The 25855-nt window shown below is 41.8% G+C and overlaps 1 protein-coding gene across 1 annotated transcript in view; it reads right to left on the bottom strand.

Annotated features, from left to right (window-relative positions):
• Nucleotides 1-7995: 7995 nt before the first annotated feature.
• EDEM2 (ER degradation enhancing alpha-mannosidase like protein 2) overlaps nucleotides 7996-25855 on the bottom strand; it is a 31288-nt gene continuing 13428 nt past the window's right edge. The window contains exons 6-11 of the mRNA XM_077769282.1: nucleotides 24820-25031; nucleotides 22922-23063; nucleotides 21529-21653; nucleotides 13879-14023; nucleotides 10740-10861; nucleotides 7996-8652 (exon numbers count right to left, since the gene is read on the bottom strand). Of these exons, the coding sequence (XP_077625408.1) occupies nucleotides 8155-8652; nucleotides 10740-10861; nucleotides 13879-14023; nucleotides 21529-21653; nucleotides 22922-23063; nucleotides 24820-25031 (1244 nt within the window). The 3' untranslated portion in view covers nucleotides 7996-8154. The remainder of the gene's footprint in view (nucleotides 8653-10739; nucleotides 10862-13878; nucleotides 14024-21528; nucleotides 21654-22921; nucleotides 23064-24819; nucleotides 25032-25855) is intronic.

The following is a 25855-nucleotide window of genomic DNA, read 5'->3' as shown; positions in this document are numbered from 1 at the left end:
AGATATTTTTATTTGCAAATATTTCTCCCACTCTATAGGTTGTCTTTTCACATTATTGATAGTGTCCTTTGTTTTATTTTTTATCATTCTTATTTTTGAGAGACAAAGAGAGACAGAGAGAGAGTGTGAGCAGGGGAGGAGCAGAGAGAGAGGGGTACACAGAATCTGAAGCAGGCTACAGGCTCTAAGCTGTTGGCACAGAGCGCCTGACGTTGGGCTCAAACCCACGAACTGTGAGAGCATGATGACCTGAGCCGACGTCAGACACTTAACCGACTGAGCCACACCTAGGTGCTGAGTTTTTTATGTGATGTGAAATAGGGTCCGAAATCTTTCTCTTGCAGGTAGATATCCAGTTGGCCCAGCAGCATTTGTTTAAAATTTGTTCCTCCATTGGATTGCCTTGACACCTTTTCCAAATGAACTGACCATAAATATTTCTAGATCCTTGATTCTGGACTCTGGGTTTATTTCTGGACTCTTGGTTCTATTCCATCAATTTATATGTCTATCCTTTGCCAATACTACACTGTCTTGATCGTTGTACCTTTGTAGCAAGTTTTGAAATCATGATGTATAAATCCTCCAACTTAGTTCTTCTTTGTGTGAGAAGTGAGATTAATTTTCAGAAATATCAAATAAAAATGTGCTTTCTAGTTACCGATAGGTTTACAACCAATTGGAATATGTACGAAGTCCCCTCCCCCTACAGTGGAGTCCCAAACCCTTAGACATTTCACTTCCTGGTTCTTCTTTCCTTCTCCATTTCACAGGCTTATTTTTCAATGGGCTTTGCAATGAGCATGCACCCAAGAACTGAAGTCTCTGTGTCACTCAAGAAGTGTACATTTGTTCTAATCAGACCACTTTTTTACCTTAGGTAGGCATAAGCAACTTCCAGGTAAGGGTGTAACTTCTGTAGTACTTGGCCAGTGAGGAATCAGGGGAGGGACTTCACACTGGGAGATAAATTGCCTACCGTAACTGCCTTAAGTGTGCCTGTCCATCAGACACCAGCTCTTGCAAGAACATTGATTAAAGCCTCGCTTCACTGTACTCTAAGTCTCTGCATCCCTCCTTTGATTGGGAGCAGTGGGCTTGTTTCTCACATTTGTCAAGACTGTTTTGGGTATTCTGGGTCCTTTGAATTTCCATATGAATTTTAGGATCAGCTTGTCAATTTCTCTTAAAAAAAGGCAGCTGGAATTTTGATGGAGATTACATTGAATCTATGAAGAGTAATATCATCTTAATGTCTTCTGGGGAGCATGCGTGGCTCAGTTGCTTAAGCGTCTTGACTCTTGATCTCATCTCAGGTCTTGATCCCAGCTCAGGTGGTGATCTCATGGTCATGAATTCAAGTGCTACATCAGGCTCCACGCTAGCAGTGCAGGGCCTGCTTGGTCTCCCTCTCTCTTCACCCTTGCCCCACTCGTGCTCTCTTTCTCTCTCAGAATAAATAAACATTAAAAAAACCCAATACTATGTATTCTAATTCATGGACATAGAAGTATTTTTCCATTTATTTAGGCCTTTTAAAGTTTCTTTTAACAATTCTTCATAGTATTCTGTGTATAACTTTTCTCATACTCCTTTTGTTAAATTTATCTCCAAGTAATTTACTCCTTTTTATGCTATTGTAAATGGAACAGTTTTCTCGATTTCATTTATGGATTGTTAATTACAATTGTACTGAAATAAATTGATTTTTGTGAATTGATCTTGTGTATCCCGAAAGCTTGCTGATCTAATATTTTTCCCTCGGGAGAATGTGAAGTTAATGATAACTTTAAGAACATACACTAGTCATAATGGTCTCCTGGTGTATCAGTCAAGTACCTGAGAGAAAACAGATAGCTCATTCAAATTAGGAAGTTTAGAGGCAGGTTTAATAAAAATACTATATACAAAGGTATGGGCAGAGTGTGGGAGAACCACAAGGGATAACTCAGTAATCTGAGGCCAGTAATAGCATGGCCATTACCATCCTTAGGCTGAGGGAACAAAGGAATTAGAAACGTGATCATTAAGAAAAGAAAGAGTTGAAAGAAACAGTGATCTTCAACTGAGAAACTAGCCAGCCTGAAGCAACCCTACCAGAAAGAAGCCAGCAGAATACATGTCTTGAGCACACTCTATTCTCTCCCTCCAATCTCCTGTCTGGATGCCCCACTGGCTGAAACTGGTTGGAAGCTAAAGAGCAAGTGAGCCCATTGATGTAGTTCATGCAGGACTGCAGGAATAGAGAACAATTCACTCTCTTGGGATGAAGAGGATGGAGAATACATCCAGAGGGCCAAATGGAAGATAACCTACACACTAGGTTATGCCAAAGTAACAGAAACTTTATCAGAATCACTCTAAGAAAGTAGAAGGGAGGAAATTATAAAAGCCCAATAGAGGACAATAGAAAACAAACACATAATTGACAGCATAACCAAGTCAAAAGTTCGTTCTTGAAAAAATAAAAACAAAAAGGGTCAGCTGAGAAGATGGCGGAGTAGGGGGTCCCTAAGCTCACCTCATCCCGGGATACATCTAGATAACACTCACATCAGCATAAATAACCCAGAAAATGACCTGGTGACTGGCAGAACAAAACTCACAATTAAATGATAGAGAGGAGGCCACAGTGAAGAAGGTAGGAAGGGTAGAGATGCAGTCTGGGAGCGAAATAGACTGGGGCCATCCACAGTGGCATGGAGAAAGATGGAAAACAGAGAGGACAAATCCCCATAATATTTGCCTTTGAAAGCGTGAGTTCCTACAGCCATTGGACTCAAAGCCTGGAATTTAAAAAATCTGCCCTTGGCTCTAGGAGAGCTAGGAGGCCTTAGGAAACTGAGTCTTTGCCCTTAAAGAGATAGCAGGACAAAAAACACACGCAAATACAGTGCAGAACCAGCAGCTTGAAAAATGCCAGGATCAGATGGCACGGAGAGTGATTTGTTCATCTCAGAGCATGCCCCAGAGAGACAGGGGTCACAAGAAGACCTGTCCATGAATAAAGGACCTGGCAGGCACCCTTTCCCTTCCTTGCCTCCCAACATTAACAATAGGCACCTGCAGGAACCAGGGCAGCACAGGCACTGGCTACCCAACTTGCTTACACCAAGCCTCACACTTCAGTGAATCTGCCCTTCTCAGTCACACTTGCTGGGCCCCACATTCCACACTTCCTCACCCAGAAGACCAGGGCAAACCCTACCAACACCGCATCTCCCAAGATGCACATTTTGTGGGATCACAGTTCCTGCAGCAGTGGGGGGAGGTCTTAATTTCTCAAGCTGACCACAACACAACTTGTTAAAACATGCCCTGGAATGCCTGGGTGGCTCAGTAGGTTAAGCATCTGACTCTTGATCTCAGCTCAGATCTTGATCTCAGGGCTTTGAGTTCAGCCCCATCTTGGGCTCTTCACTGGGCATGGAGCCTACTTAAAAAAATATGCCTCATTTATGCTGAGGACCAAACACTGCCCACAATAGGCAAAGAGAGCCTCTGCAGACAACCGGACTGAAGGAAAAAGAAGCCAAGACTCAATAGCTAAGCACATGCAACACACATAGGAGACACTCCCTGAAGTGCCAGGCCCTGGGAAACAGGGGATACTGTACTGTTCTTCATACGGCTATTATTATTAAGACCAAGAGAAACAGCTACCTTTACTAACACAGAGAAAAAGACACAGAAAGACAAAATGAGGAGACAAAGAAATATCCCCCAAATGAACGAATAGCACTATAACACAACAAGGGACCAAAGCAAAATAAATATAAGTAATATGCTTGATAGAGAATTTAAATCAATCGTCAAAAAGATACTCACTGAACTTGAGAAACAAGTGGAGGACATCAGTGAGACTTTTAACACAAAGATAAAAAGAACCGATTAGAGATGACGAACACAATAAATGAAATTTAAAATACACTTGATGTAATAACTAGCAGGCTAGAGGAAGCAGAGAAAAAATTAACAACCTGGAAGATAGTAATGGAAAGTAACCAAGCTGAGCAAAGGAAAGAAAATTATGCAAATTGAGCTGTCTTAAGGAACTCAATGACTCCATCAAGCATAACATTCACACCTCTTCTCAGAAGAAGAGAGAGAAAAGGGGGAAGAAAATTTACTTGAAGAAATAATAGCTGAAAACTTCCCTAATCTGACGAAGGAAACAGATGTCCAGATCCAGAAGGCACAGAGACCCCTCTAAAAATTCAATCCAAGGAGGTCTACCAAAGACATAGTAATTAAAATGGTAAAAAGTAGTGATGAAGAAAAAATTTTATTTAAAAAAACTTTTAAATGTTTATTTATTTTTGAGAGAGAGAGAGAGAGAGAGAGAATGAGTGGGAGAGGGGCAGAGAGAGGGAGACACAGAATCCAAAGCAGGCTGCAGGCTCTGAGCTGTCAGCACAAAGCTCGAACCAACGAACCATGAGATCATGACCTGCACCAAAATCATACACTTAACCGACTGAGCCACCCAGCCACCCTGAAGAAAAAAATTTTAAAGAAGCAAGAGAAAAGAAGACAGCTACATACAAAGGAAACCCCATACAGCTATCAGTAGATTTTTCAGTAGAAATTTTGCAAGCCAAAGGAAGTGGTATGATATAATCAAAGTATTGAAAGGGAAAAACCTGTAGCCAAGAAGACTCTATCCAGCAAGGCTACCACTCAGAATAGAAGAAGAAATAAACAAAATGGATAAACGAAAACTAGAGGAGACCACTAAACCAGCCCTACAAAGAATATTAAAGGGGATTCTTTAAGCGGAAAGACCATAAGTGAGAGTATGAAAAAAATACATAAGCAGTAAAAATAAATATTTCTGTAAAAATCAGTCAAATGATGTATAAAATAAAAGGAATATGACACTACATACCTAAACATGGCAGGGACAGGAGTAAGAATGGGCTTAAGCTTAAGCAAACCATCAACTTAATATAGACTACTATATGCAGAACATCTCATATACAAACCTAATGGTAACCACAAATCAAAAACATATGAAGTGAGAAAGGAATCCTAGTATACCACTAAAGAAAGCCAAGAAACCATGAAAGAGAGCAAGCAAGAGAAGAAAGGATAAGAGAAATCTATATAAATAACCAGAAAACAAGTAAGAAAATGGCAATAAATATATATTTATCAATAATTACTTTGAATGTAAATGGACTAAACACTCCAATAAAAAATCATAGGGTAACAGAGTGGATAAAAAACCAAAACTATCTATATGCTGATTTGAGACTCAAATTAGACCAAAAGACACTAGCAGATTGAAAATGAGAGAATGGAGGGGGCACTTGGGTGACTCAGTCGGTTAAGCATCTGACTTCAGCTCAGGTTATGATCTCACAGTTCATGAATTCGAGCCCCACGTTGGGCTCTGTGCTGTCAGCTCAGACAGAGCCTGGAGGCTGCTTCAGATTCTGTGTCTCCCTCTCTCTCTGCCTCTCCCCTGCTCACGTTCTGTCTCTCTGTCTCTCAAAAATAAATAAACATTGAAAATAAGGGGATGGAGAAAATTTCATTATGCAAATAGATGTGAAAGAGAGCCAGGGTAGCAATACTTATGTTAGAAAAAATAGACTTTAAAACAAAGACTATAACAAGTGACAAAGAAGGATACTATATAACATTAAAAGGGACAATCCAACAAGAATATATAACAATTTTAAATTGGGGCTCAAACTCCTGAACCATGAGATCATGACCTGAGCCGAAACCAAGAGTTGGACACTCAATTGAATGACCACCCAGGTGCCCCCAGCCTCTTAACTATAGAAAACAAACTGACTGTGGGGCAGCTGGGTGGCTCTATCAGTTAAGCATCTGGCTTTAGCTCAGGTCATGATCTTGTGGTTTGTAAGTTTAAGCCCTGTGTCGGACCCTGTGCTGACAGCTCAGGGCCTGGAGCCTGCTTCAGATTCTGTGTCTTCCTCTCTCTGCCCCTCCCCTGCTCATGCTCTCTCTCTCTCAAAAATAAATAAACAACAACAACAAAAAAGAAAACAAACTGATTATCAAAGGAGAGGTGGGGGGTGGGTAAAATAGATGTTGGAAAAGGCAAAACTATGGAAACAGTAAAAACATTAGTGGTTGCCAAGAGTTGTGGGGAGAAAGGGATGAACAGGAGAGCACAGAGGAATTTGGGGCAGGGAAACTGCTCTGTATGAAACTATAATGGTTTCATGTCATTACACATTTGTCAAAACCCAGAGAATGTACAACACCAAGAGTGAACCTCCATGTAAACTGTAAACTCTGGATGATAATGATATGTCAATGTAGAATCTCGATTGTAACAATGTTCCACTCTGATAAGGGGTGTTGGTAATGGGGGAAAGCTTATATGGACGTAGGGCCAGGGGGGATGTGAGAAATCTCTGTATATTCTGCTCAAGGCTGGTGTGAACCTATGACTCTTCTAAAATATAAAGTCTACTAAAAATTAATAAATTCAGTTCCTTAGTCACAAAGCCATGTTTCTGGGGTTCAACAGCAGCCACATGTAGTTGCTACTCAGTGGGACAGTGCAATCCTTCAAATAGTTCTGTGAGAACATTCCATCAACTCAGAAAGTTCTGTTGGAGAGCACTGTTCTGTGTCTTGATTGTGGTGGTTACACAGGGGTCTAAGTTTGCCAAAACTTATGAAAATGTATGAAGTGGGTGCAGTTTACTGTATGTAAATCCTATCTCAATAAAATTGATTTTTAAAAACACAGAAAGAGGAGCACCTGGGTGGCTCAGTTAGTTACGCGTTCAACTCTTGGTTTTAGGTCAGATCATGATCTCACAGTCGGGTGGCAGGTTTGAGCTCCACATCAGGCTCGGTGCTGACAGTGTGGAACCTGCTCAGGATTCTCTCTCTGTTTCCCTCTCTGCCCCTCCCTGACTGAGCATGTGCTCTTTCTCTCAAAATAAACAAACTTAAAAAAAAGAAAAAAACAGAGAAAGAAAGAGAACATCTATAGACTAGAAGACTTCAGAGATAGATCAACTAGTTACAAAAATACATGTACCCTGTTTGGATCCTGATTCAAACAAACTATATAAATCAATAAAAATGTTGAACATAATTAAAGACTTGGAGATTATAAAGGAAGAATTACTGATTTTCATAGGTGTGTTTGGAGGTATATTCTGAAATACTTATGAAATGATATTTGGCATTTCATTCTAAAAAGATGACCATGAGCTGACCATCTTTAAAGCTGGGTTTGCTAGAGTTGGGTGATAAGCACATAGGGGGTTATTATCCTTTTCTCCTCACTTCTGTTTATTGTCAGATTTCCATAATTAAATGTTTAAAAACTCACTTCCTCAGAGGCCTTCCCTGACCACCCTAAGGTAGACTTCCTCTACCCATTATTTTTTTTTAAATTTTTTAAATATTTTATTTATTTCTGAGAGACAGAGACAGCGTGAGCAGGGGAGAGTCAGAGAGAGAGGGAGACACAGAATCTGAAACAGGCTCCAGGCTCTGAGCTAGCTGACAGCACAGAGCCCGATGCAGGGCTTGAACCCACGAACCGTGAGATCATGACCTGAGCCGAAGCCAGACACTTAACCAACTGAGCCACCCAGGTGCCCCTCCCCATTATTTTCTAGCATACATCCCATTATCTTCGTGGCACTTCCCACAATGCTATTTTACATATCTACTAATTTATTTCTCTCCGCTAGAAGTTTGTTTTCCCGAGAATAAAAACTGCCTAGTCCACACTGAACACTAAGGCTGGGGCTGGCGCACAAAGGTGCTTCATAAGTGTTTGTTGTTACATGGACAGACAGATGGGTACGTTCAGGGGCAGAAGCATGGGGGGGTGGGAGGGCAAGATGTGATGAACACATTCCTAACAACACCCTCCCCAGAGATACTGGAAGAGGGGAGCCTTCAGGAGAAGGGAGATGCAACCATCAACCCCTGGCATCTGTGAAGTGGGCTGATTATGGGTCAGCTGTTTCTTCAACTGTATGAGAAAAATAAATTAGACTCACTTTTTTTTAAAGCCATGAATAGTTTCTTTGAATGAAATCTCCTGAGACAACCCAATATGCAAAATAGAAAAACAGAACAGTCAAAAGCAGAGATACTGTCATAGTTTAGATCAAACACAAAACAAAAAAAGTCATCCAGTGGTTATGAGGAGTCCAGGAAGACCTGTCCCAGTAATGCCAGCTTGGAGGTAAAGGGCTGACTCGGGCAGCTGAGGAGTGGGATTTTCTGCTTGGCAGGCCTCTTTTCTCTGATCTCATCTTGGTTTTCAGATGAAGATGTTCCTGGCCCTGCTGGAGGCTGCCATGGCCCTGAGCTCATGGTTTTTTTCTGAAATCTCGACCTGTTCCGTTTGAGAGAGTAGAATTCCCTCATCAAGTCTTCCACTTCCCACTGCTCTTCCTTCAGCCTCCGGCAACAGTGCAGGGCGGCAGGGTCAATGGGGTGTGCTTCTGTGTTGAAGATGTAACCCCCAGCCCCCAGGATGCATTCCCCATAGGGGGTCATAACTGCGTCAAAGGCGGAGCCATTGTTGTGAATGAAGTTGGTTGGGTCAAACAGAAGGTAGAGGTATTTCACAGTCTCGGCCAGGAAGAAAGACTCCATGCGGTTGTCGAGCTTGTGATCTCGCAGATCTTTAATCTGTCGCAAGGAAGAAGGTAGCAAGTCAGAAGTGGTATCACAGGGCAGCAGAGAGGGCCAGGGGACCGCATTAGGAGTTCCTGCCCTGCCATGGAGCAGCTGAGGGCCTTTGGGAAAATCACTCTACATTTCAGAGTTTCACCTTTTCCCAAGCCCGGGCCACCGACTCTCACCTGGATTGGCACAAATTCCAACAGGACTTCCTTCTTCCCTCCTTAACCCTAAAATTTACTTATAGGGTAAGTCGTAGCTGTCACGCTTCCACTGAAAACCCTCTGTTGACATCCCACTTCATGGAAGACTAAAAACCAAAGTCTACCCCTGACTCTCCCTGACCTCTCTTACGCTCCCTCCCTTGTTCTTGCGGTCCAGCCAATGGCCTTCCTGTTCTGTGAGCAAGAGCATGAACTCCATCTGGGCTCTCTGCATTGTTTGTTCTTTCAGCCTGGACCACTCGTCCTTCCTACAGCTTGCTCCCTCCCTGACTCTGGGTCTCTGCTCAAATACTGCCCGATCACAAGGTCTTCCCTAACTTCCCTAGGGATAAGACAATTTCTATCTGCACTAACTTGCCTTTATTGTGACCATACACATACGTATCTAATCATCCCCTTTAATGACATTGTAAAAATGTAGCATCATTTATTTAGGTCATCCAAGTTTTTGCTACCATAATAATTAGAAGTCTTTATGAAGAAAAATTCATACTAAGTTTACAGCCGTGGATGAGTAAGTTTACTTCCTATGTTTATTTTATCATCTCAGAATTTAACATATATTTCCTTAAAACTAATTTGCAGTGGCATCTATTTTTCACAGAAAAAAAGTGACTAAAATATGGACTTGATGTGCCAAGAATTATCATTCTCTTGCCTTCTTTGTCAAAGGCCAAGGAGTTCGACGCCTATTCCCATCATTTGCCTTGGAAGACCTCCAGAGGGTTTTCATTTTCATGGAAATCAGTCAAATGTTCCTAAGAAGGCCCCAATGGACTTATCCACTTTGGCTTTTCACAAAATACAACATATTTAGAAACTAAAACAGATCACTGCTTTATTTTCCCTCTATATAGGTCTTTTCTTTAAATAGATGTATATATATTCTACTTCCAGAATATAACCACAATACAAAATTTTTAGAAAGAGAGATTTTTTGGGGGAGTCTGTTTTTAATCCCATACCCTAAAAATCCTCTGTAGACTTTTTGGTGAATTTTCTTCCAGACAATTTTCTTACACGTCTGTTTTTCACTTATCTGTAATGATTGTTTATTTACATCTTTGCCTGCTTGAGTCCTCTAAGGATGTGACATGGCTCTTCCCCTTGACCCTTTCAATCCCCTTTCCACAGAGTAGCCAGAGTGATCTTTCTAAACCACAAATCAGATCAGGTCACTGCTCTGACCTGAATCCTACCAAGGCTTCTCATTCTAAGCAGAACAAAATGCAAATTCTCCCCCACAGCTTATACAAAACCCTACATATATAGCCCCTGCCTCCCTCTGGAACATGATCTCTTCCCCTTTCCTCCGAGTTCATGTTACTCCAGCCATACTGGCTTTCTTTCTGTCTTCCAGATACACATTCGTTGTTTTTCTTAATAAAATGTCAGCTCAGGGGCTCGTTCTTTGTTCATTGCTAGAACCAGGGGCCAACCACAGTGCCTGGTGCATCGAAGACATTCAATGAACATCTGTGAAACCAGTGGGTCAGTTTCATTAAGGACTCCCAGGTTTGAATATAAGGCCATGGGACTTTGCATTTCCCTTTTAAAATCCACCTAATAGGCCTTTCCACAAAACTTCTCACAAAATTCACCCTGTACAGTAGCTTATAACACAGTTTGAGGACCCCTGGTGCAGACACAATGACAGCATAGAGTCAAGATCCTTGAGAATGAACCCTTAGCTCCACCTCTACTAGCTTTTGACCTTTAGCAAGGCTCTTGGCTTCTCTGTTCTTCAGTCTTGCCATCTATAAAATAAAGGTATGCATATATCTCTAAGGTCCCTTCAGTGCTAATATTCCAGAGTCTTGCTATCAGCAGGGGGAGACATTTCTCAACTTTTGGGCCCGTGGAAACACTTACTGTTGCAAATCCACACTCCACCTTGCTGATTTTTTCGATGGATTCCACGGCATCTCTTCCAAGTTCTAAGAGGGTGGGATCCCCCGTGGCACGGTAGAGGTACATTGCGCTCTCAATGAGTTCTGTAAAGTCCAAGGCAGACCCTTCTCATCCAGAGGCTGAGCAGGGAAGGCTCCCGGCCCACCTCAGGGGGTGAGACTCCTCCCCTCCGTACCCTGTCCACAGGGCCCCAACCAGGAAGAACATAGGACAACTCAATGCTGAGTTTTCAGAGCCAATATACCCAAAGCCTGAAGCTTAGTGGAGATCAGCATTGTAACTGACCATGGACTCCCATCCTAAGGGAAAGACAGTCAGCTAGGCTCTGGGATGGAGAGGTGGCAGAGGCTGCTCCCTGTCTCCCCGTATTTGTCCCCTCCTTCTTCCTTAGTAACAGAATCCTTAACTATAGCCAAGCATACAACTGCTTAGACTGACAACTATTCCCAGCAACCAAGTGTGGGATTAAGGTCCCTGAAACCTTAGAGAGCCATAGAAGGCCAAAAGTGAGAGAGAAAGAAATGTCTATCTTAATTAAACACTACTCATTTTCTGTCACTAACAGCCTAACCTAATCCTAAAACTTAAAGAGTATAGGCCCATCATTATGAGGTCCTTTCTGAGATAGGATGGACAAAAAAATGAAGGTTAAGATATTCAAGAGCCAATCTTCAATCTAACAAAGAAACAGCCACCACCAGTTCACTGGGCCCAGAACAAGGCAATAGTCTTGTCTTATTCTACAACCACAACTGGAATTTGACAGGCGTGGGCCCCATTTTCAGATGAATATTAGCCAATAGGAGTTTGTCCCAAAGAGAAAGCTTATTCCGGAGAAAAGAAAACCTGGGAAGCTAAATTTACTTCAAATATCTGAAGGGCTAGTATGGGAACGAAAGACTCAACTTCGAGGGTGGCCCCAGTGGGTGGAAGCTACAGCTCAATAGACGTTTCTAGTTTTCTACCTGTCTTTTCTCAGAGAGGAGAGAACTCTCTCCTTCCTAGACCAATGTCTCCTCCCAATCTCCTTCACTGCTTCCTCCTGGGCCTTGACCAGCACTTTTCTCCCTTTTGATTTATTACTGAAAATTCTATTTCTTCCTTTCAGAAAAAAAACTTCTGCCTGTCTCCCAGTTCTCTCCCACCTATCCCTCCCTTTACCCCATAGGTCTACAGACAATTTGCTGATCTAACTGTTCATTTCTAAGACACAGATTGGAGTACATTTACTTGTAAGTGAACACACTGTGTGTGTTCAAAGAAGGAAAAGAGGGGTGGCTGGGTGGCTCAGTCGTTTAAGCATCTGACTTCAGCTCAGGTCATGATTTCACGGTTCACGAGTTGGAGCCCCACATGAGGCCCTGTGCTGACAACTCAGAGCCTCGAGCCTGCATCAGATTCTGTGTCTCCCTCTCTCTTTGCCCCTCCCCCGCTCATGCTCTGTCTCTCTCCAAAAATAAACAAACATTAAAAAAAATTAAATTCAAAGAAAGAAAAGATAGTGCTCCCGGGAAGCCTCTTCTGCTGCTCGCAGCTGGCTGGCTCAGTGCACCCAGGGCCAGCCATCTTGTTTTCTCTTCCTCACACATGGGCCTACGTATGCTATCACTGCTGTAATTTCTTTTTATTGGCCAACTCTCTAAAACAGGGTGACAGCTCAAGGCTTAGATTTGGATTTAGGGGGAGGTAAAAACCCTCAGAGACCTTTCGGCTAGGTTCTGTGTTTCAATACTCCTGACCAGATACATGTACCAGAGCGTAACACATTGGCCACTCTAATCAAAGAGGAATACTTCATCTCCCATTCACTATTGTTTCAGGGTAGGAAGGGTGACTGGACTAAGGCATTATTGGATTCCTGGCTGTGGTGCCTTACTTTACATTGATGCCTTCCTGCCAGCCTATCCTGCAAATGAAACCTGGTGCCTCTGTAAGTAGTGAGCTCCCTGTCACTGGTGCTAACTGAACCAAGACTAGAAAACCACTTGCCAGGGCGATGACAGGGCGATCCCAGTTAGAAGGCTTCTCAGTTCCCGTCTAACTCTGAGAATGCACAAGCCTATGTCCTACTTTTAGTCCCAAACTGTCTTCGTTTTATCTGTTGGTAACACTGGGTACAACACTTTCTGAGAGCTTTCTCTTAAAAACAAAAATGAAAACAAAAAAGCCATGAGAATAAACACATGAGAGATACCAAGAACAGTAGCCTCTAGGAATCAAAGTGACTAATTTATTCTTTTCAGTTACTGGTTCTACTTCCTCTTCTGTTCCCCCTTCCTCAATTCCCACAACAATATCTGGATCTAGAGAAGGAAGGAAATGGGGTTGCGGGGGAGGGTGGGGGAGGGGGACAGAATGGCCAGAAGCCACCAGAAGGCCTGTCCCACAGCTCAAAGGCATTCAGGTGGGAAGGTGGGAAGAGTCTAACAATGGAAATGTGACCCACTTTGGGGTGGGGGATGACTGTGTGTGCTGACTAAGCTTCCTTCCTCCGGCCCCCTTTCCCTTCTCCTCCTCACATGTTTAACTTTCCTGAAGTGAATCAGAAGATCAGGGCTGGAAAGGAACTTTAAGACAGTTATCAAGTGTGTAATACCTTCCTTCTTTGCACCTTGCTTTCTGAGCTGCAAATGGGGTGGTGGACAAGAGCGGATGATTCATTCCTAAAGTCCATTCCAGAGTTCTAACATTCTATACTACAGAAGCACAATTCACCTGAACCAGTGACTTAGGAAGTTTGTCTACACTTCTGAAATCCTGATGGCAGGAACTCAAAAGGCGTCAAACTGGCTCTTGCCTTTGCACTCACTTGCCTGAGTTTGAAGGAGCCTAAGATTTAGTTATGTGGCCTGGGTTCCAGTCCTACCTCCTATACTTAGCCCTGGGCAAGTCAGTTCAGCCCACTACACTTCAGTTTCCTTATCCAAAAATATGAGGAGAAATAAGTCCTACCAGGAAAACTACCCAGAGCCACTGGAACCATAACAGGAAAAATGAACTTGTGAGCACTTGTGAGGCATCGAGCCTCATAGAAACATGAGGATTTGGGGTTCAGAGAACAAGAGCCTGCAGGTGGTGATGGGCCAGAGATACTGCTTACCTGGCCGAAGAGGGTAGCCCTCTCGCTTCTCCACTGTGTATCCCTGAGGAATGTTGTAGAATTCTGGGAGCCCCCCAAACTGCTTCCATACAGTGTAATAGTTGAGGAAGGTCCTCATGGCATTATCAATGTCCCCAATGAGGCTCTATAGGAGACAAGGAGTTGTCAGGCAGATAGCCACCAGGCATAAAAACCCACATACAAAAAAACTCCATGCACCAAACCCACATACAACTTCAGAGAAGAGACAGCATAAGCTCTGGGGCCAAAAGAGCCTGCAATCTAACCTGAGTTGGCCATTTATTCATTGTGTGGCTTTGGGCCAGACACTTACCTTCTCCGAGCCTTATCTATCCGATGCAAAATACCAAGTATTTCATTAAGTTATTATGAGGCAGAGAGGTTTTATTCAAAGTCTCTGCTCTGTCAATGCTGTCCACAATGGTTTTTAAATAGCCATCTTGTTCAGAATTTTAAGAATAGGAAACTGATTTTACTAAGTCTCACTCCTACCCTATACCCCAAATCAATTTGTATTAGTTTATAAACATAAATATATGTGAGTATAGACTATTTTTCCCACATAAAAAATAGCTTATTAAATATACTCTTCTGCACTTTCAATAACAATAGGTTTTGATTTTTCCATGTTAAGTACATACAAAACTCCCTCCTCTTATTATATAGTTGCATAGTATTCCACTGCTTTGACCATAAGTTAATTAGTTCCCTCTTAACAGCTGGTTGGATTGGTTCCAATATTTTGTTATTTGCTGTAACAAGTAACAGGGTAGTAAATAACACTGTACATATGTTACCTCAAACCTGCAAATTTACCTGTAACTTTAAGACAAATGTACAGAATTAGGATTGCTGGGTCCAAAAATATATGCATTTATAATTTACTAGCTATTGCTAAGTAGCTATTAACACAAGCTTACAGGGCAACAGCTGACTTTTTTTTGACATCTATGGATGACTCACAGACAGAACAAACTTAACATTTCCCAAACAGGATTCTTGGTTCCCTCACTTTCCTACAAAATTGCCTCCCTACCATCACCTCTCCCTTCTTAGTGAATGGCACTTCGCAAATGGGGGTCATCCTTGACTCCTCCCTTTGCCCCACCCCCACATCCATTCCGTCAGCAACTCCTGTCAATTCCATTTTCCAAAACATCAAGATTTATCTCGCTTTATCTCCAGTGCCACCACCTGGTCTGGTCACCAGCCATCTCATACCAGGATGACCTCCACAGTCTTCTCTCTGCTCCCACCACTTGCCCTCATGCCACTCTCGCCAAGCAACCAAAGTAACTGCCTTACTGCATACACCAGACCTCAGGGGTTCCCATGGGTTCGGCATAAAGTCAAGACACTTCCCTGTGGCCCTCAAAGCCTTGCATGATCTGGGCACTGCTGACCTCCATTGATTGATCTTTCCCTCCCTTGGATTGTGGCCATATCGCTTTTCTTTGTTTCTGATAAACACCCACTGTTTTCCTGTCTTGGGACTTTCACACATGATATTTCTTCTGTCTGGAACATCCTTGCCCATATCTGATTCTTGAAGTATCGGCTTTATGATCACATCTCTGAGAGGCCTTCTCTCAAGTGAGGTCCCCATCCAACATTTTCTCTCAGCCTCTCATCTGTTTCCTTCATTGTAACTTATGCATTTGTCTGTTTTATTTTTTTCTGTTGTGTTTTACCCTCTATAAACTACATGAGGACAGGTCCTGGAACACAGCAAGCATTCAAATACTGGTGAATAAATGAATAAACAAACTAAACATATCTAAGCCTCCTTTCTTCGTCTTTAAAGAAACATTTGCCTCAGTGTATTGTGATAATTCTGTGTAAAGTGCTTGGCACATAAATCATTTGCTCATAAATATTTAATTTATCACCTCCATGTGTCAGACAGATTACCAGGCATTGACAGATGTTCAATAAATGCTGGTTATTAGTGTGATTATAATCTCACAGAGAAAGAACCCATGACCCCTGCTCAGGGCAGGAAAAGTACCATACAAATGGAGATGAAACTCTTTCCTTATCAAACTCTCTCTTTTATTAATTTTTATTTTAGGAAATTTGAAAAATAAAGGTATATTGGGGTGCCTGAGTGGCTCAGTCAGTTAAACATCAGACTTTGGCTCAGGTCATGATCTCATGATTCATGAGTTCGAATCCTGCATTGGGTGAGCTCGAGCTCCACACTGGGTGAGCCCCACTTCTCTCTCTCACTCCCTGCTCCTCATGGGATTCTCTGTCTCCCTCTCTCTCTATTCCTTACTCACTTGCACCCTCTCTCTCTCAAAATAAAATTTTAAAAAAGGTATGTCACCTTTGACCTCACCACACAAACAGTTTTGATATCTACTTTTTCAATTTGTATTTTTTTTTTTAAGTTTATTTATTTTGAGAGAGAGAGAGTATGCATGAGCAGAAGAGAGGCACAGTGAGAGGGGGAGAGAGAATCCCAAGCAGGCTCTGTACGGATAGCACAGATGACACGGGGCCCAATCTCACAACCATGAGATCATGACCTGAGCAGAAATCAAGAGTTGGACATTTAACTTGGCTGAAGCACCCAGGTGAACCTCCAATTTGTATTCTATTCAGAATTATACAAATATTTTTTTAAAGCACAAAGGAATAAAAAGATAATTATCCTCTTAATCTTCCAGTATCAGCCATTTACATCTTTATCTTCTTTTGTCCCTTAACACACAAAACCAAAATTCTATACAGTTATAATCAGAGTACACTTGCTATAATGCTTTATTTTTGTTATTGTTAAATCTAAAGAATCAAATTTTTAAAAAATTTAATTATCACTCCAAATTTCTTACTATAGTCTAACAGTACATTTCATTCCTTCATGCTTTCTTAATTCTTGTTCACTACCTCTTCCTGTAACATCGTAGTTTATATATAAATTTTTATTTTTTTAATCTTTTATTAAAAAAAATTTTTTTTACACTCATTTATTTTTGAGAGACAGAGTAAGACAGAGCGCGAGCAGGAAAGGGGCAGAGAGAGGAGACACAGAATCTGAAACAGGCTCCAGGCTCTGAGCAAGCATTCAGCACAGAGCCTGACGCAGGGTTCGAACCCACAACCATGAGATCATGACCTGAGCCAAAGTCAGATGCTCAATTCAGGCGCCATATACTGAGCCATTCAGGCGCCCCAATATATAAATTTTTAAATTAAAATTGTAAAATGACCCATTCCATTAAGATACAATCTATTTGTTCCTCCATTATAGGGTACTGGGTCATTTCTAGGTTTTCTTTGTCATGAACTTTGCTGCTAGGGATATCTGTAGGCATCTTTTCCTCTTGAATTATTTTCTTGGGGAACACCCACAGAAATGGAATTTCACAGAGTCAAAGGGTGTGATCTGTGATATGGCTGGGTTGTACAAGAAGGTTTCCCAAGGGGCGACTGGGTGGCTTAGTCAGTTAAGCGTCCGACTTTCGCTTAGGTCATGATCTCGCGGTTCGTGGGTTCGAGCCCCGCGTCGGGCTCTGTGCTGACTGCCAGCTCAGAGCCTGGAGCCTGTTTCAGTCTGTGACTCCCTCTCTCTCTGACCCTCCCCTGCTCACGCTGTCTCTCTCTGTCTCTTTCCTAGAAATAAATAAATATATATACATATAAAAAAAAGAAGGTTTCCCAAGAGGAATGTAATAACAAATAGTTTTAAGGCAATAGATTTCCAGATTCTCTGCTTTCCTAAAATGGATCTGCCTGAAAAGATGCCTGTAACACAAAGGCAGGCTATCTATTATTACTGTTTCCTTCACAGTTATCCTTCTGCCATTTTACAAAAGCAACGTGTACCTACCAGTATCCTCTAACCCTCCTGTAGGACGCTATCCTGGGGAATAAAGATTTCCTGAGCACCAAACTAGGTTAAATTTAAAATCCTGATGTACGGAATTCTTCTCAAAGCTAGAACAAACAATCCTAAAATTTGTATGGAACCACAAAAGACCCTGAACAGCCAAAGTAATATTGAAGAAGAAAACCAAAGCAGAAAGCATCACAATCCCAGACTTTAGCCTCTACTACAAAACTGTAATCATCAAGACAGTATGGTATTAGCACAAAAAGAGACACATAGACCAATGGAATAGAATAGAGCAGCCAGAATTGGACCCACAAATGTAGGGCCAACTAATCTTTGATGAAGCAGGAAAGAGTATTCAATGGAAAAAAGACAGTCTCTTTAGCAAATGGTGCTAGAAGAAATGGACAGCAACATGTAGAGGAATGAAACTAGACCACTTTCTTAGACCATACACAAAAGTAAACTCAAAATGGATGAAAGACCTAAATGTGAGACGGGAAATCATCAACACTCTAGAGGAGAAAGCAGGAAACAACCTCTTTGACCTCAACTGCAGGAATTTCTTACTCGACACATCACAAAAGGCAAGGAGATTAAAATAAAACATGAACTATTGGTACCTCATCAAAATAAAAAACTTCTGCACTGCAAAGGAAACGATCAACAAAACTAAAAGGCAAACAATAAAATGGGAAAAGATATTTGCAAATGACAAATAGGATAAAGGGCTAGTATCCAAAATCTATAAAGAACTTACCAAATTCCACACCCGAAAAACAAATAACCTAGTGAAGAAATGGGCAGAAGACATGAATAGACACTTTTCCAAAGAAGACATTCAGATGGTCAACAGACACATGAAAAAATGCTCAACATCACTTATCATCAGGGAAATACAAATCAAAACCACACTGAGATACCACCTCACACCAGTCAGAGTGGCTAAAATGAACAAATCAGAAAACTACAGATGCTGATGAGGATGTGGAGAAATGGGAACCCTCTTGCACTGTTGGTGGGAATGCAAACTGGTGCAGCTGCTCTGGAAAATAGTGTGGAGGTTTCTTAAACAATTAAAAATAGAACTACTCTATGACCCAGCAATAGCACTACTAGGAATTTACCCAAGGGATACAGGAGTGCTGATACATAGGGGCACATGTACCCCAATGTTTATAGCAGCACTTTCAACAATAGCTAAATTATGGAAAAAGCCTAAATGTCCATCAACTGATGAATGGATAAATAAGATGTGGTTTATATATACAATAGAATACTACTTGGCAATGAGAAAGAATGAAATGTTATATGCAGCAATGTGGATGGAACTGAAAGGTATTATGCTGAGTGAAACAAGTCAGTCAGAGAAGAACAGATATCCTCTATTTTCACACATATGTGGATCCTGAGAAACTTAACAGAAAACCATGGGGGAAAGGAGGGGAAAAAATAATTACAGAGAGGGAGGGAGGAAAACCACAAGAGAACAAACTGAGGGTGGATGGGGGGTGGGGGAGAGGGGAAAATGGGTGATGGGCATTGAGGAGGGCACTCGCTGGGATGAGCACTGGGTGTAGTATGTAAGCCAATTTAACAATAAATTATATTAAAAATAAATAAAATAAAATAAAATATCAGTGTAGGTGTTGAAAAAAAGGAAGGCCTCTAAACACTGTGTAACAAACTCTTTTGCATACCAGATGGTTTCCAATTCTCTGCCTTCAAAAAAATTGAAAGAGGAACTGGTCAAACTGTCAGCAGAGAGATCATTAAAAATGATTTTTTGATGGCAGATTATATGATTATTTTTATCACATAAAGAAAGAACCATATAATATTGCCATTTTTGAATGGCTGAATACTGGTAGTTTTATATAGTTTACTCTATTTACTCAATGACTACAAAGAACTGAATGATAATGCAATAATTAAACTCCTTCCATTTCCATCTACTTATTTATGTATATAAGGCTCCTCAGCACTTATATCTAAAAAAATGAAAACAGGAATGAAACTTTTGATACATACCATGTCCCATTTCAGCAATATGTATTATTCAAACACAAATACATGAACTACTTAAAAATAAAAAAGCCCCCATGGGGCACCTGGGTGGCTCAGTCTGTTGGGAGACTGATTCTTGATTTTGGCTCAGGTCATCATCCCGGGGTCAAGGGATGGAGGCCCATGTCAGGCTCCACGCTGAGCATGGAGCCTGCTTAAGATTCTTGCTCTCTCGCGCTCTCTCTCTCGCTCTCTCTCCCTCCCTCTTTCTGCCCCTCTCCCCCACTCATGCTCTCTTTCTAAATTAAAAATTAAAAAAATAATAAAAATAAAAAAGCCCCCAAAATCTCATTAAGAAATATAGTTCTGATTAAATTGCCTTTATGTTTTATAATTATTTATCGAAAACTGTAAGCTCTTAATATGGCTTTAATCATTTACATACTAATGATAACTAAGTCAAAAAGAAAACAAATTTAATACTCAGAACCTATGGTCACACAGGACATTTAGAAGTATTTTAAATCTCTAGGTACACGGAAATTTTATTACAGAGACATATAATAGGGTATAAATAAAATTTATCCAGCATAAAAATATAACAATGAGGATAAAATTCTGTTGTGGGAAGAGAATGAAAATATGAGTTCAAGGAGAAAAAGGAATGGTATGTGACTATTCAAATTCATAAGATTAGAGGTGCCTGAGTGGCTCAGTTGGTTAGGCGTCCAACTTCAGTTCAGGTCATGATTTCATGGTTTATGAGTTCGAGGCCCATGTCTGGCTCTATGCTAACAGCTCAGAGCCTGGAGCCTGCTTCATCTTGTGTGTGTGTGTGTCTCTCTCTCTGCCCCTACCATGCTCATACACTGTTTCTGCCTCTCTCAAAAATAAAAATAAACATTAAAAAATAAAAATAAACCTGTAAAATAAGAAGGGTGGCTAAAAGTTAAATGAATTCCAGTATATCAATTTAATACAGTATATGCCTTTGTTAAAAAATAAAAGTAATCTAGATGCATCAATAAAGAATGATTTCCAAGACATATTCAGTGAAGAGGTACATGACATATTCCTATCTGTGTAAAGAAAAAAGGTGGACATAAATATGCATATGTTTATGTATATGGATTTCTAGAAAGATATACAGAAAACTGGTAATAGGAGCTGGAATGGGGAGCGTGGGGGCTCAAGATTTACTTTTCACTGTATTCCATTTAGTGCTTTAAAAATTTACCGCCATCTACATGATATGACCTTTTCTTAGGATAAAAAAAGAAACCAGGTTCTAAAAATATGGTGGCATACATAGGGAGCTGGTTAGATGGACTCCAAGATCCCGCCTCCCTCTCTGTGACCCCTCAGATCAAATAATGGAAAACAATAATGATAGCATGCACAGCAGCCCCAACTGCTTTCACACCCTTTCTCAGGCCCTCTGTCGAGAATGAGGGATGTGACAGAAATGTCCAGTGGAGAAACAGTTGTTGCCAATGGCTATTACCACCCAGCCTGGAAAGACACTCTCCACTTTATTTTAAGCAGTATAACATTTCACAGCAAACTGATAGCTCAGTACCTGATACCTTAATGCTCCCCTTAGAAAATTCAGCTTGGCAGAATCTGAAGTTTGTCTAATTCACTCCAAGTCTCTCTTCTATCTCCAACCCACCCCTAGAAAACAAGTACTCTAGCCATTGAAGTACTTTATTTGACTTATACCTCAAAATGAGCTTGCCTTGCCAGTTCCAGAGAAAAATGGCCACCTCTCTGATCATTCTTACCTGAAGACCAGGCCAGTAGGCCTCTAGGGACTGGAAGACTGGCATGGACACAGTCCCCTTGTACATCTGCACCCACAGGTACCAGTCATCGAAGCGGGTATAATTCCGAATGGCTTTGTTATATTCTAAAGAGGAGATGCAAGAAGACACATCAGTGATGAGGGAGATGAAAGGAGCAGACTTACAGTCTTACAGAAGCACAGATTTACACTTTTGAAAGACTATATGATGGTATAGCTTCAAAGCACCCTAGGATGTAACAAGGCACAGAGGAAGGAGCATGGGTCCTGGAGCCAAATGTCCAGACTCTAATCCAGCTTTGCCACCTGCTAGCTGTGACCCTGGGCAAAATTCTCCTTCTAAAATCTTAGTCTCATCTCTAAGGTGGGGAGAGTAATGATATTACACCTCATGGGACTGTTCAATCATTCATTCACTCAGTAATATTCACTGCACATCTACTAGGTACAGGCACCTATGGGATGGCAAACAAGACAAAATCCAGTCCTCAGGGCATTTACATTCTGGTGGGAACTTGAACTTTCGCCTTCCTCTAGACTGTAAATCCACAAAGGCCTGGACTTTGTTTTGTTTATTGCAGAATCTCCAGCACTAGGATAGTGCATAATAAATATGCACAGTAAGTTATTATCTGAACAAAGTACCAAATACACATGCAAATAAATAAGCCAATCTAAAATAGTGTTGTAAGGATTAAATGAAATAGTCCATGTTAGGTGCCTGGCACAGCACTTCACATAATGGTATTCAATAAATATCTGCTGAATAGATGAATAGCAGCTGTAATAATAATTATTATTAGGTGCCCAACAATTCCTCAATATCATTATTATTAGCGTACAAGGGTTTGAAGAGTAAAATGCTTTTATTTGACAGGCCATGAATCAACCACCTACCTCGTTGTGGGAAGCAAAAAGATGAATAAGGCATGGACACTGCGCTCAGTAGGAAGAGCTGTAACTGTGGATGACAGCTGAGTGCACAAAAGGTGCTGAAGGCCCTAAATTCTAAGGGAGGATCAAGCTACTTCCTGGGCAAGGTGACATTTCAGCTGGGCCTTGAAGGGTGAATAAAATCTGGACACATGAAGACACGAAAAAGGTATTTTTGGCAAAGGAAACACATTTGCCATGGCCAGGAAATGAGAAATCCAGGGTCACACACAGAGAATGCACATAGTTCACTTGGCTCTTGCAGGAAGGCCTGAGGAGGTATGGTGGGCATCAAGTAGGCAGTGGAACTCTATGGTGGCTCTGAATGCAGACTCAGATACTCAGAACTGGTTGTGGAGGCACTCAGGAGCACCTGGAAGTTTATGCACATGCCAATGGGAAAAATCATGGCAGAAGCCTCCTTACCCCGCCCTTTTTACCTAGGAACATGGCCATGAGCTTCTTATCCTGAAGTAGGATGGCTCCTTTCACCAGGTACTCAAAATAGGAATCCACACCAGCCCCAATGCCTGAGTCCTGGGCCACCCACTTTCCAGTGAGCACATCAATATGGTTGCCAACCTGAGAGAGAGAGAGAGAGAGAGAAACACAGTCCCAAGAGAGGGCTCAAGACCAAACAAAGATCTCCCCATACCCCTGACTGGCCAGTCAGATGCAAGGCAGGCACCCCAGTGCTCTCAGGAGACATGCAGGCTATTGGGGTGTGGTGTTGGGAGACCACAAACTCTTATCAATATCAGTCACTGATTGAGAGCTGCTCCAGGTAGCAATAAGTCCTGGAACTTCCAGCTAAAGGCATGCAGAGTAGGTTCCAAGCCAGAGAAGGCCCATTGGGAAGGGGACATTGTCAGAAGACAGGCCATGGTGCACAGAGAAATGGTAAGGCCTGAGAGGATATGGAGTCCACTATGTTTCCAGTGCTGAAGAAAAACCTGCTTGTGCTGGACCTGCTAAGGGAGCTACCATAGGTCTCCAGAGTGGCATCTTCTTAAGGGATTTTCAAGAATTCCTCATATAAGTTTCACTTTCAAGCTTAGAACCAGACTTGCATAAAATGTGTCTCTACCTGAATACTTTCAGACAACTCAGTCTTTCTAAGTCATAATGACTCACCAGAGGAAGTATTAATACATCAACATTACTGCTCAAGTAAACTGACGATCAGGGAGGTTGAGTGACTTGTCCAGGGTCACATAGTTTTGATGTAGCAAGGCCCGGGGTCAAACCCAATTCTGACTAATCTAGTGCTATTTCCTGGACACTTTTGGCTCCATTACTGTTAGTTTCACTGGATTATCTGACTTAAGAGCTGAAACCAACTTTAGAGAACATCTGGCCCAAAGCATATTCAATTTCCATGGGTTAATACGTAATAGAGAAGAAAGGGAAGCTCTGGGGTCAAATAAGCTTAGAAACCGTTGAGTTAAGCACAGTTAAATAGATTTTACTTGCTGTAGGATTTCATAATAACCTTTAACCTGCTCATGTTCACTATGACTCTCCAAAAAAAGGATGCTACAGTTGACCCTTTAACAATGCAGGGGTTGGTGCTGAGTCCTGCACAATCAAAATCTGTGTATAACTTTTGACTGTCTAAAAATTTAACTACTAATAGGCTGGTCAAGTGGAAACTTTACTGATACCATTAAAGTCAATTAACACCTATTTTATATGTTATATGTATTATATACTGTATTCTTATAATAAAGTAAGCTAGAGAAAGAAAATGTTTTGAAGAAAATCATATAGAAGAGAAAACATGTTTATAGAACTGTACTGTAAAAAATATATGTATAAGCGGACCCATGCAGTTCACAAACATGTTTCTCAAGGGTCAACTGTATATTTAGTATTTCCCAGACTTAATTGACCAGAAGTTACTTTTTCATATAATGGCCAGCCATTCAACATCTCTCAGCACTGCTGTTCTAAGAAACACAGTTTTACAAATACAAATAGACCATGAAAATGAGGGTCAGATGGGCTGGCGATCTAAGGTCGTCACATGAGTCAGGGCATGAAGCCTATGACCTGCTTCCTAGAAGGAAGAGAAGCTCATGGAATCGAACCTCTATAACACAGTTCCCTTTCCCTGCCACAGGATGTGCTCTCTCTCATGCTCTCTTCCCCTGTGCCAAAACTTGTATTGGAGGCTTGGTTAACTTTCAGTGTCCTGATGCTAAGTCCTAGACCACTGCTGAGGTCACCCTAAGTGTCCCTTGGCTGGGCTGCAACTTGTTGCTAGAGCCCCAAATCTTACAAGCAGGGACTAAGGTGGCCGACTTGACTCAGACGGAAAGGGTGGCAGCTGACCTACCAGCCCAATATCCGACCGGCTCTCCCAGAGGCGCATGAGAGCCACTCTGGCCACGTCTTCGAACACGGGGTCACCAGTGAGGCTGCTCAAGGTGGCAAATTCTACAATGAAGGTCCCGATCCCTGCCGTACAGGTGACAGGGGTTTCTCCCAGGTTCACGCCATGAAGCAGGTTCACCGTTCCATACGGCATGCCAGTGGGGGTCTGAAATGCTGAACAATTGCAAAATTATGATCCCAGATAGGAGCGGGGACACAGGCATAGTTTGACACAGACCCAAGCCTGAGGCCTGAGCCAGCACTTCCCTCTTTATCTCCTGGGTGACTGAGCCAGAGAAGGATACAGGTCATGACTGGAGGGTCCTTAGTGGCGCTGTCAAGCACTGCTTGACGTGACCCTCGGGCTCTAGCCTATGAGGAGGAGGAAAGCAGTGGGCCATCCTCCAGGCTGCCACACCCACGCATGCTCACGTTAGCTAGAGCAGCTCTACTTTTATTTAATTTACACGATGCTCTCAGAGGCCAGTCAGGTAACTCAGTGTGAAGCAGGTGGGGTGTAAGCCACAGGAAGTCGTGGGGCTTGTGGCACACTGAAGAGCATGTCCCATTACAATCTATTCATATACTTTCTATTTTTTCTTTGAGTTTTATTGAGATATAATTGACATACAGCACAGTATGAGTTTAAGGGGTATGGCATAAAGACCTGACTTAACCTATACTGTGAGACGATGAACACAGTGAGTTAACATCTGTAACAAAAAGAAAAAATTTGGTTTCTTCCTTGCGATGAGAAATTTTAGGATTTACTCTCCTCGTAACTTTCAAATATATCACATAGCAGTGTTAGGTACAGTCATCATGTTGCATGTTACAGCCCCGGTACTTACTTTTTACTGGAAGTTGTATCGTTGACCACTTTCATCCAATTCTCCTCATATACTTTTCCAAGTGTAATTATGACCAAATTAAAGCTATCTGCAGGCCCTAAAACAGCCCCAGAGGAGCCAGTTTGGGATCCCTGCTCTAAATAGTTT

This window comes from Crocuta crocuta, unplaced genomic scaffold, assembly GCF_008692635.1.
Source record: "Crocuta crocuta isolate KB4526 unplaced genomic scaffold, BGI_CrCroc_1.0 scaffold445, whole genome shotgun sequence".
Lineage (NCBI taxonomy): Eukaryota > Metazoa > Chordata > Mammalia > Carnivora > Hyaenidae > Crocuta > Crocuta crocuta.
The sequence above is the reverse complement of the archived record's forward strand: the minus strand, read 5'-3'. Positions and strand labels throughout refer to the sequence as shown.